At 31.5% G+C, this 12,742-nt stretch overlaps 2 protein-coding genes across 3 annotated transcripts in view; one reads left to right on the plus strand and one right to left on the minus strand.

Annotated features, from left to right (window-relative positions):
* Positions 1 to 2,380, plus strand: part of LOC100166758 (zinc finger protein 664) — an 8,165-nt gene extending 5,785 nt beyond the window's left edge. The window contains exons 2-3 of the mRNA XM_029489017.1: positions 694 to 833; positions 1,085 to 2,380. Of these exons, the coding sequence (XP_029344877.1) occupies positions 694 to 833; positions 1,085 to 2,042 (1,098 nt within the window). The 3' untranslated portion in view covers positions 2,043 to 2,380. The remainder of the gene's footprint in view (positions 1 to 693; positions 834 to 1,084) is intronic.
* Positions 2,381 to 3,085: 705 nt separating this feature from the next.
* On the minus strand, positions 3,086 to 8,988 carry LOC100164741 (ubiquitin carboxyl-terminal hydrolase 4). 2 transcript variants are annotated; one of them, XM_008186600.3, is made up of 11 exons: positions 8,144 to 8,988; positions 7,307 to 7,842; positions 6,858 to 7,204; positions 6,693 to 6,786; positions 6,446 to 6,621; positions 6,235 to 6,363; positions 4,521 to 5,179; positions 3,953 to 4,069; positions 3,764 to 3,891; positions 3,560 to 3,703; positions 3,086 to 3,418 (listed from the first exon to the last, which is right to left on the minus strand). In XM_008186600.3, the coding sequence occupies exons 1-11, from the start codon at positions 8,368 to 8,370 to the stop codon at positions 3,381 to 3,383; spliced, it is 2,595 nt and encodes an 864-aa protein (XP_008184822.1). In that variant the 5' UTR covers positions 8,371 to 8,988; the 3' UTR covers positions 3,086 to 3,380. The 2 variants fall into 2 exon arrangements, with proteins under 2 accessions (XP_008184822.1, XP_001949023.2); XM_001948988.5 differs by having other exon boundaries at positions 6,858 to 7,842.
* Between the last annotated feature and the right edge of the window lie 3,754 nt (positions 8,989 to 12,742).

Here is a 12,742-nt window from a genome sequence, read left to right on the forward strand (position 1 = left end):
TCTTGGTAATCTATGAAATCTCTGAAATCTTTGGTAATCTTAGGAAATCTCTGGTAATCTTTGGAAGTCTGAAATCTAGTGTACAAATTTTTTAATAGTGGTTTACCCCTCGGTTAATTTACCAGAAAGGTTAATTTGATTTAGGTTAACATGTTTTTGAAAGTCATCTAAAAAAATATTAGTTACCCTTAAATGAAATAGGTACATAAACAATGATAAACAAAATATAATTGTTAGGTGCATTATCAGTCTAATTATAAAGTTTTTATTATTATAATCTGGCACTAATTATTAGTTCTAATTACCTCCTGGCTTCTATTAGTCATTTTATTAAGTATTTAATCAACAATTAATAAATACTTAAATAATTATTGCGTAAATCAATTATCTAGCCTACTTTTTTTTACAAATCATTATAATATCATTATCTCGTATATTATACTTTCATAATTTGTCAGGTGTGAACTATAAATTCAAATAATTGCAGAACAAATATATTTTTATTTTAAATTCTTTTAGAACAAAAATTGTTCATGTACCTATACCACAATAGAAATTATTTGATGTTCTAATTTGAAGAAAAAAATGTAGTAAATCTCATGTAGACATTTAAATAAATACACTTTGATAATAACTTAGGTATTTAATATTATGTATATTTGATTGATTCATTAAAATGTCTTTAATCAACAGGCTTCCAGTAGTTTTGAACCAGTGGTGACCATTAATTATGACCAAAATACAGAATACAAATCTGAATACAACGAACCAGAGAGTTGGTCTGAAAGTAATCAATCGGAAATTGAAACGAAAGACGTTGTGAAAATAGATCCGTAAGTTCATATTAAAATAATATGCTGCTTACCAAAATTATAGATCATATCTTCAGGTCTATTTTCTATAGTTTATTTAGTAGCGACTTATCGCCTGATAATAATTTTAAATCTGATTACAATAGAAGTTGCCTGTTTGATATGCTATCTAATTAAATATTTACATTCACAATAAGCAAATCTCACAGCAAATACACCTTTATCACTTGTCATTAATTTACACACTTATTAATTTATTATGTTTTACACAGCACTGATGAAATTGATGACCAAAGATCAGATAGGACTAAGACACCACGTAAGGTTAAAATAAAATTTTTCAAATGCAGAAAATGTGAAGAATCTTTTAATACCAAACACGCATTGAAAGATCATCAAAATGATGCACATCCGCACTCTGCATATAAGTGCAATTGTTGTGATAAAACATTTGACACAATGTGTGCGCGACAAAAACACAAAAAAGAAGAACATCCTAGTGTCACTTATTCGTGTGACACATGTGACTATCGTACACCTTATAAGAGTCGAATGCAATATCACGAAAATAGACATAAAAAAGTGTACAGCGTGTTCTGTGATACGTGCCAAGCAGGTTTTTTTAACAAAGACGAGTTGGCTACGCATGAAATTAAAAACCATGGTGCCGAGCCATACCAATGTGATCGTTGTAGCAAATTATGCACGTCCAAGACCAATTTGTACAGCCATATGAAAGTACATACCACATCAGCCGAATCAGTTAGCTACCAATGCGAAACCTGTGGAAAAGCTTTCAGGCGTATAGGCAGTTACAGACGACACATTCAGTCACATTTAGGTCTGAAATATGAATGCTCTTATTGTAACAAGCTACTGAGTTCAGCACACCATCTAAAACTTCATGTGCGCATACATACCGGTGAGAAAAATCACGTGTGTGAAATGTGCGGCAAAGCATTCACAGTTAGCAAGTACCTAGTCGAACATAAAAGAATACATACAGGTGAGCGGCCATTCAAATGTGACTTGTGCTCTAAAGGCTTTACTCAGAAGACGTCCTTGCGCATACACACCAGATGGCATACAGGAGACCGCCCATATAAATGTGAAGTATGCGATGATAGATTTGTGATCAACACATTTTTGCAGAGGCACATTAAGAAACACCATCCTGACCTTGTAGAACCTGTACAAGACCCGTGTGCTAACTCCCTTCAAACTTTATGAAATGTTATTTAAATAAGGATATTATTTCACTTTTTTTTATGAAATTAATTTCTCTATTGTTAATACATATATAATTAATGTAATACACTACTTTTATAGTTTTACTTTAAATAAATTGTATAAATACCAAAAAAAAAAAATGTCAAGTAAAATAATTTTAGTTTTATAAAATCCATTATATTTCAGCAATCTGTATTATACATCATTTTTTCGTGGAAGTGCGCATACAAAATTTAGAAGAGGCGAGAGAAATAACCACTTAGATTTCATCCTTCATTTGTTAAAATTACACTAAACACGAATAGACAAATAAACAAAATTTATGCAATGAGAATCAATTATAGTTTTTGTATGATTTATATCCAACAGCTAATTCTTAAGAAGAAATTATTCCTGAACTCAAATAGGTACTATGCCTACATACCTACTTGTAATTCAACTTCCTATTAAAACTTAGTATTGTTCATTTTCAAGTCACATATAATAGGAAAACTTTAAAGATATATTATAAGTATGATTTAAGATAAAGTTTACCTTAATTCATAGATAATGTGTTAATACCTAATACCAACATATTTATATACTAACACATTATTATCAGCAGTATGATGAATACCTATAATAAAATGTAATGGTCAGTGGCGCCAAAGTTTTATGTGGTCGGGCAATTTTAAAATTTCCTGGCCTCAATATCTTAATTATTTCATATAGAGGTACCCTAATATACATTTTTTCATAATCACGGTTTAAATATACTTATGCTCATATTAAAGTTATGAAGTAAATAGAATATGGCCAGCCGGCCACATTTTTTAAAAAAGAGGTTGGGCCACGGCCCAACGTCACCATGGACTTCGGTACCACTGACAATGGCCAATCCAAAAACATGGATCATTCTGAAAGTTATATTTTAGAAACATAATGTTTAAGTTTTTACCATTCAAAGTAGCTTATTTAACTTTTGTATACATAATATTATTATGTCCAACCTTTTCAATAATATAACAAAATAATAATACTGTTTTTATAGTAAAAAATGAATTCATACAAATAACACATAGTTTACTCCATTTAAAATTTACATTATCGTATTTTAGTAAGGAATTTTCTCACAAAGGTACTAAAAAAATAATAAAGAATTACTAGAAAATAATAATAATAATAATAATATAAGTAACATCAACAGTAATGAGAATTAAGGACAAGACTTTCAAGATTAAATTTGGCTAGTCCTTTACCACAAAAAATATTCTTTTGTTTAGTTTGATAAACATAAGAAAAATCATAAAATAGCAATTTTTTTTTTACTGATTCTTATTTTATTATTTAACAATAACTTCATAGTCCTGAGGAATCAGCATCGTCATCGGGTAATCCTGCAATAAAAATATAATAAAACATATAGTTTAATATTTATATTAATATCTTGAAAAATAAGAATATATTATTCTAGATCCAAGAAATAAAACTAAGAATTGAAAAGTAATATATGTAATATAAAGTAATGTACTACATACCTTGTTTCTTGTAGAACAAAATATATGCGTTACAATAATCTTCTTGTCCTGGTATTGTTTTAATGGCTGTTTCATCATTGTAATAGTGCCAATCTTCTGAATGCACGTGTCTTGTGTAAGATGTATAGTGACCCATAGAAGTACCTAACATAACAGGAAAAAATTAATAGATATGATGATTGGAAAAAAATTAATATAACATACTTCCAGTATGGCAAACGCAAGCATACAAATCATACACTATTTCTTGTTTTATATCCAATATCAATCCATCTAAAGGAAAAACTACACTGTCTTGTAGTTTTATTCCCCAATTTTCATGGAAAACAAACCTAAAATTATGAATACCTGTAAAATGTATTTTTTAAGTGTTATAAAATAAGTTTTTTTTACCTTTTTAAGTATACAATGAGACATCTAGGATACTTGGAAATGGACAGTGTTTTAGTAGCGCGTTGATTCTTTTTGCAGGACGGACACCACCAAGGATTATTATCATCTAAAAGTTCACTGTAAAACAAGACCATTTTTTTTCATCAGTTTATAGAACCTATAGAATATAATATACATCAGAGGGGGTCAAACTTATTTTATATAAATATCTATTGAGAATATGTTATTTTTTAATGTATAAAAATACACATTGTTTAGGGGGCTACTAAATATTTAATAAGAAATTTTAACAAGAAATCGACATCTGACCATTTCTGCATAATATACAAATATAAATATTGGATACTAACACAATTTGTTATAAAATATTATACTTTTGAGTCAATTATAATTAGTTAATAGATAATGTAAATAAACTAAAACTCTCAACTAACTAACGGTGTTTGAAAACAGTTTTATGAAATAGAGTAGTAACAAGTATTATGAAATAGATTTAACTACATAAAACATAATCCTACCCTAAATAAATTCCTAAATTGTCATTAAAAAAAATATAATAAATTATTACCTTTGGCAAAAAGCATTAATGCAATCATATATTGAAAGAGGTTTATTTGATCGCATTTGTTCGGTAGATCCTGGATGCAATTTGGTGTCTAGTAAATAAACATCTACATAATCTATAAAGGTAACAGCTAGTGTATCACCGCTGCGAAACTTGATTATACCATTTTTGTTGGTAATTATACAGCCGCCACAATGTACATCCCACAGGCATCTAGAGCACATGGTCCCTTGACCATCAACTAAAGATAGTGTGAAATCTTGAGTGTACGGATGAAGTTTGGCAACTTCGATATAGAGTACTTCAGCAGGAACTTCACTTGGTAAACGAACCAATGCTGGTCGGCCAATTAAACTTTTTCCGTCAGCTTGTTTAAACACGATTGGAATAGTCAATCGTCGTATAGCTTTATTTGTACTACCAGCAGGTTGTTCGATGGGAATTAAATCAACCTTAGGATCTATTCTTACTCTACAAACAGGACAGTCCATTCGATCTTTATCTCCACTAGAATGAAAACAACTCGATTTAACGCATTCTTCACACAACACACAAGTGCAATCTTTGATATCTTTGTGGAGTACCATATTATGTTTATACTCTAAGCATATGGTACAAACGTCTCCTTGTTCAATCGTTACAGAATCTATATCCATTGGTTCCTAGAATAACATAGATTTAATGAAGAGATACATTAGATAATACTGATTAGTATAACTTATTGAATGTAAACATTTTTAATGGAACATTTATACAGTATATTTTCATTTAGTTATTTTGAATTTAACTGGTTTGAGAACTCAAATACATGTATAATAAGTTGACGGTGTTTCAAGTATGGTTTATTAGGTAACGAAGGTTTACTTCAATAATAAATTTACAACTGCAAAAATATATTAGGAATTAAGTCAGGGCCAGCAGTTTATTCTTGATTGAATGTAAGGTAAAGTGGTTGTGGAATCATGAAGTACAACAGAGGAGGTACTGATTAGTAATAAAATTAAGATAATAAGGAAATAAATTCAGATTTAACAGGACTAAAAGCAAGAAAAATATAGAAGCATACCTTAGGCAACAGACATCTCAATTTACATAAATTAAGAGCATCCATCAAGAGAAATTTAGCATTATTATGTGTCGATATTAAATCCTCAACAATCTTAAAATAAGTATTAAAACAGTAAATGCTCAATGAAGTCAGAATGTATATCAGATATAAATATTACATTATTCAATTAGTACAAAATATACTTGTTCAACGGTTGGATTATTCACCAATTAGAGGTACGATTTGTATTTATTACTGACGGAAATCAACAGACCGAAAACATGAGCTAGTTTGTTGTGATCTGTTACAATGAATTGATTTATTTAAACCTAATTGTACATTACAAGTTTCTGGAGATAACCAGGCTTAAATTAATTAATTATAATATACCACAATTTAAGATAGTAAAAAATAATATCCTATACCAATACCTACCTAAATATATTATGTTATACCTGCAATATACACAATGTATTTTTATTTAATTTTTATTTGTAAAATTACAGGTTGTGTAAAAAAAAATATAGTGATAATTTATCAGGGGAGTGTAGCCCCCTTCAGTACTCAAAACAAAGAAATTGTTTTGCCTTTTGACATAATCATAACATGGGTACCATATCATTGGCTATTTGATACCAATAAATTATTTATACAATAAAATTAACTTACGATTTGTGTGTCTCCTTCAGTTAATTCCTCAATATCTCCATTCACAAGGTCCAAATTAATTTCCAACACCTCAAATGCATACAAATCGCGATTATTAGAGTCGACACTTCTCACTTGATGATCATCACTCTAGTTAAAAAAATGTAATTAATAAATAATTTAAATCCTACAGGTACCTTCATCACAAATTAAGTATTTTTGATAAACTTACTAATATTTTTGAAATATGTCTGTTAAAAACTTCGGCTACAACCAACATGTCAGGGTGTTTGTCTTCACCTATCAAATTTACTAACTCGCTTTTAACCTTTTTAATATCATCCTGTTTGTTAACGGTAATCAGGTACTTCATGGGTGGATTATGTGTAGCACTAACAAATGTTATGTCTAATAAAAAAAATAAATAAACATTAATATTAACATTCCAATTGGCACTTTAATACCCATATTTAGCTTACATATTTGTTGTTGAGTAGCGTACGGTAACGGTACAGAGAGATACATGAAAGGTTCATGCATAACAGACACATAATTACATTCAAGACATGTTACCTACAAAAACAATGTTTAATTAATAAGTAGATAATTTTAACTTTTGCTTTATAATATAATTTGTTACTTACAGAACTTTCAAACTGTCCTTGAAATATTTTATTAATAATGGAATCTTGTTGTATATGCTTCTCAAGAATAGTAGATCCTATTGAATCAGCTTCTACAAGCTCTGTCTTAGGTATTTTATTATCATCTAATTTTACACGCTTCAAATCCATAAGTCTCGAATCAGATGAGGAATCACAACATATTTCTCTTTTTCCATTCAACAAATCATTAATTTGTACCTTGGCCTTGAGAAGCTCTGGTTCACATGAAGATATGGTACCATCATCAATATTTGGTGACACAAAAACATCAGCGTCTGTATTATTCGCTTTCTGTGCCATGAAGTCTTGGTTCTCAGATAATTTTTCTGTTAAAATGTCACTTATAGTTTGAGGTAAATCAAATTCAGATGAACTAACAAACTCATCAACTTCACGAGGCAATAATTTTCTGGGGTTTGGAGACTTACGAGTTTTGCGTGATGTTACTTTGCAGTGTTTGGCAAAATGCATCAATAGTTCATCATTTAGGCTGTCTAATAAAAGGGCCAAGAATTCTTGACAATCATGCTGGCTGCAGTCCCGGAACTGTGCATATCGTTTTCCCAACACATATTTGAACTGATGTGGATTAATAACACTGTACTGTCCATTCCAAACACGTTTAGCAAGATCAGAAAATTGTCCAATCAACGTGTCTTCAGATCCATCATCGTCGAAGCTCAAAAAATATGATACAAGACTCTCTGTTGATAAAAGAGCTTGTAAGCCTGCACTCATAAAACATGTATTACCAAGATTTCGAAGACCACAAACACCAATTTCAGCAGTTGGATCAGATAAATCACCATCAGCGGCAAAAATTGTGCTTAACCCTAATCCTGGTGTTTCAGCCCTGGGAACAGTTTGAATACTATTGAACTCATCAAAATCACTAGGACCCGGAAGTGGTATAGGAAAACTGGAGTTTGTTGAAGTTGGAAAACATGATGTTGAATCTTCATTCCTAAAAATCATTAAAATAATTCTTAAAACTCATCTATGTCATTGCCTAATACTATCTTATACCGTAAACAATGTACAATTCTCAAAAACTAATTTTAATATGATCTTAATTTATAGTCATGTACGCAAAAATGCACTTGAATGACATTTGATAAACTAGTTTATAATATGTAAATCAACATTAAAATCAAAATTGATCAGTACAACAAGAATTCATCGGTTATACACCTACAGCTAGAAATTATAACTACAATATTGTTTGAAAAGTATAATGTTGAATCAACAGGTTCTTGACGACTCACCATGAACTGTCAATAGTCATCATTTGCGATGGTTCGTTGTCGCGCAGATAAGTGTCACTGTCTGTGATTTCAGACAGTTCGGGCAGTGTTTTTGGCAGTTCTTTGTCAAGGTTCTCGGCCAGGAAAGCCGAATCACCAAAGCTCTCCTTGTCGTCTGCCCGCAAGTAATCGTACCGGTTACCGTGCAACGAACTCAGTATGGACGTATCGACTTCCGAGGTTTCCATAAGTCGATCAGTCTGCGTCGGGTTTGGCACGAAAGATGTGTTTGAAAAAAAAAAGTTTTTAAAAATCGAGACCGCCTTATATGTCTGCTTTCGGAGACGACGTCACACGGGACCGGCCAGTCGCAAGTTCAGCTCTCTTGGGTTAAAATATCGGATTCCGGTCTTCGTCCGTGATCCGTTCAGCAAAATACACGATTGAAACTCGGTGGTCGTTTCGTGCCAACAGCAGCTTATCGTCGTGCCGTGCGGTTTGGGCACGCTACGGATGTGCAAGTATGATGGTCCACGGAAGCACTGACCGACGGACTTACGCGGCTAAAAAAATCTGACGTGCGATCTTACAAAACAGCGGAGACGTTTCGGATATCAGCGGAACGCGCGATACCATTTCCGCCACGAACCGATTAACGCTAAAACGCGGAACGGAATTTGGAAATATCACGCGAATTATCTCACCGTGAGTTGATTGTTTATGACTATGAATGTTGAGATTTCAGATTGTTCCGGTACGATTTTCGGAGAATACTGAACACTGAAAAGTGAACAATATCGGTGGTCTGTGATCAGAAGCTTGTTTTTTTTTCCTATTTTTTCTTGGTTATGCGGTTTCAGAGCGGCAACACACCGGAACCGCAGATGGTATAGACCATGTTCACATTATCTATTATAGGTTACCTATAGGTATCCCAGATTGTGTCTATTTGGTAGCTCTTGACGCGATCTAGTGGCCATATAAATAATCTATGAAATAGTATTTTTAATTTTTAAAATAATAATTATACCTTGATTTGGAACAATTGCAGTTTAGCTACCACGCGATTTTTTTCAACTTTTTTTTTTGAAACATGTATCTCAATGATTTAAGAACGATGGTGCAAAAATAAATTTACGCAAATCATTATTTTAGAAGTTATAGCGTTTCAAGGTTTGCGATTTTGCGTTTATACGCATGCGCGCCACACTACTCCAGCGCATAGCGCGTATATTTTACCTATCACAAATTTAGATTTTTATTACGGGCACGAGTTTAAAACAATGGTGTAAACCTAAATTTTCGGAAATGATTATTTTGGAAGTTATAGCCTTTTAAAGTTTACGAATTTATACTTACATATTTACCTGTAATCTTACATACAGCTTTGATGTGTCAGTTTTATGTTTCTCAATTTTTAATTCAAATTTTGGAACAAATCTAATTTAGCAGCTCCTCGAGATTTCGATTTTTTTTTTTTTAAACATGTGATTCGACGAGTTTAGAACGATGTTGCAAAAATAAATTTTCGGAAATGATTAGTTTTGAAGTTATACGTTTGCGAAGTTTGCGATTTTACGTTTATACGCTAGGCGCAATTGAGTACCTATGAATATATTTTAGATAATCAGGCGCCGTATGATCAGATCCAGATAGTGAATTTGAATTATCCTAAGAACATAAATTAAAATTAATTTAGAATTAGAATTAAAAATTGAAATTAGAATTTTTAGAATTAAATTAAAATAAATGCTAATTACTAAAAATAAAAAAAATATTATGGTTACAAATTATTTTATAATATTGTTAGATTAAGAATATATTTTTATTAAATCACTATTTAACGCTCTTATAATGTGGGCAGTGATTACACAGCTAGCGGAACTCGTCGCTACGCTCCTCGGCGCCGTTGCTCCGCTCCGCAAATCGAAAATATCCCCTGACTTGCTATGCAACACCACCTTAAGTAGGTTACAGGGTAAGTTATGTTGTAGTATATGGGCAGTGATTACGCAGTTAACATAAAATAATTATAAAATAATTTAAAAATTCGTTATATAAGAGCGTTAAAATAAAGCGTTGCGCGCGTGAGTAAAACACCGAAAATAGTAAACTTCGCAAGTCTATATAACTTCAAAACTAATCATTTGCGCAAATTTATTTTTGCGCCTGCATCGTTTTTAACTCGTAGAAATACATATGTTTCAAAAAAAAAAATTGAAAAAATCGAGTGGTAGCTAAACTGTAATTATACCCCAGTCTGGCCATAAAAATAAAATATGTTTGTTTAATATTTGTGGTTTTTTTTTTGTGAAATTCTTTTGAATAAGTTCCTAAATTTGAAAAAAATTATCTATTGGGCTTTGCTGCAAGACCAAGACCAAAACAAGACCCACGCTGCAAGAGTCTTGCAGTCGTTCAATATTTATTGTATTTTTTTTTGAAAAAAAAATTTCCAAGAAAACACGTCATATAATGTAGGTTTAATGAAATAATTTATTAGGAATATAATATTAAAAACGTAATATTGCATTTGACCACGATGCACAGTGGTCCGAAACCCATTTTTAGCTGGCCAAAAGTGCCATTTTTAAAAAATGAAAAACGCTTAATTTTGGTATTTAAATATTTTTATTACAGTATTTTCAAGGCAAATTAAAAATATGAGGTCAATCACTTGATTATTAACTCTTGGTCTTGGTTTGCCCATCACTAGAGCATAGGTGCAACTAGACCTCTAAAACGTGGGGTGCTATACTTATATTTCATATTTCAAAAACATAAAATTTATGGTATTTCAATATAATAATGATAGTTAGGCGTAAAAAAACAAGGGGTGCTAAATTAGAACTTGGGGATGCTAAAGACCCTTTTGCACCCCACTAGCTGCTCAAAAGCTGCTCAAAAGCACTAAAGCAGATCGTCAGTGCGCGGATGCGGATTCTTTTTGAGACTGCGGCCGCGACCGCATTTGCGCCTCATATAGAGTTTTGGCTTATTTACACCGGATTATTTATATTTCAAGATATTTTGCGCCAATTTATTATGATTTATAAATTTGCGCTAACTATTAAGTAGTAATTTGTAACAAAGGTAGAACACAATCAGTATAGATGATACGTTGCGCTTAGAACGTGGTTGAAACACGTCGTTACTAACCTAGCCAGAGTTAATTCTGGGATATTTCACCTAGTTTTTGTGTTAAACTAGGGCTTAGCATCCAAATCATTTAATCGGGTTTCGAGTGCTGAATGTATTCGGGTCTTCAAACACCGGAATAAAAAATGTAAACAAACGCTCGGTTTTTAATAACCGTTATTATTCGGGTTAATATATTGGTTAATACGGGTGTTCAGTAGTCTAGAAAAAACAACTTTTGAAGGCCGAAAAAAGATTTAAAAATAAAATGATTTATGTTATTTATAATAATTAATAATGTATGAATTCTTAATATGAATGCTAAACATTTTTTTTAAACCAAACTTGGTTTATTAATGTACAGTAAGTACCATTTTTCTAAGAAACTATACAAGAACTAAGGGCATTCTGCCATTCTCTTTAAATGGCGGTCAATCAACGTCGACAAGAACAACATTTTGAAAATGTTAGTTTTTTTCGAGCTTGGTGCTGGCGACACCTGTTGCTATCAATTTTCATACAGATTTTACATGTAATTGAATTTTGCGGTGGAAGGATTTTCGATCGAATTTTAAAACTAAGGTATATAGATAGTGTACGGCACCAGCACTATTCCGCCACCAATGGTAGTACATCCATATAAAAGAATCCCCACTTCGTTAAGTAGGTACTCAATGGTAACATTTCCCAATAATTTAATGATTGTAAGGTCAGATTGTGGATGAATGGTCAGTAGTACATTTTGGATTCTGAGTTTAGCAATGAATGTATTGATATTTAGTTTTGCATTATATAAGTATTTAAAGTTTAAATAATTGGTCTGGAGTGGATGGGGATACCCCCAATATGTTGGTCCATTATACCTACTCAAAATAGGAGTATAAGACGTTCTATTACTAAAAATTATATATTCGCTAGCATGAATCAACTAGTCTACTTTATTCACACGGACCTAACAATTAGTAGATATACAAACTACCACACTAGGGTTAAAATTCTGGGAGGGGTCTACAGCCCACCTAACAAAACTGTTAATTAAAAATAACCCATAGGGGGCTTATATCTAAACCAATAAAGGATATTTTTGGGCTGGATAAATCATATTCAGGGGCTAACCCTCCCCCAAGCCCCACCACATTGTGCCACTAGATTAGTATATACAATACCACGAAAAACATAAATATTAAATGTTCATTAATTATTCTCATTGATAATCAGTTTTTATAATTTTATTGAACATAATACAATATAGGTATAAGCATTCTAGCCAACCTAAAATTAATACATTGTTATACTTATAACTTATAAGAAATTATAAAAATATTTTTAAAAGTGAAAAAAAATAAGGCATTTCTAATGTGAATCACCTACTCATTGTTCTTTATTCACCGCCTCATATTGTTCCATTTACTTATTGGTTTACTACTCATTAGTTTATCAACAAACAAAGATATTTTTTTAGCTACATATTATACCTTTAAA

The sequence above is a fragment of the Acyrthosiphon pisum genome, chromosome A2 (assembly GCF_005508785.2).
Source record: "Acyrthosiphon pisum isolate AL4f chromosome A2, pea_aphid_22Mar2018_4r6ur, whole genome shotgun sequence".
Classification (NCBI taxonomy): domain Eukaryota; kingdom Metazoa; phylum Arthropoda; class Insecta; order Hemiptera; family Aphididae; genus Acyrthosiphon; species Acyrthosiphon pisum.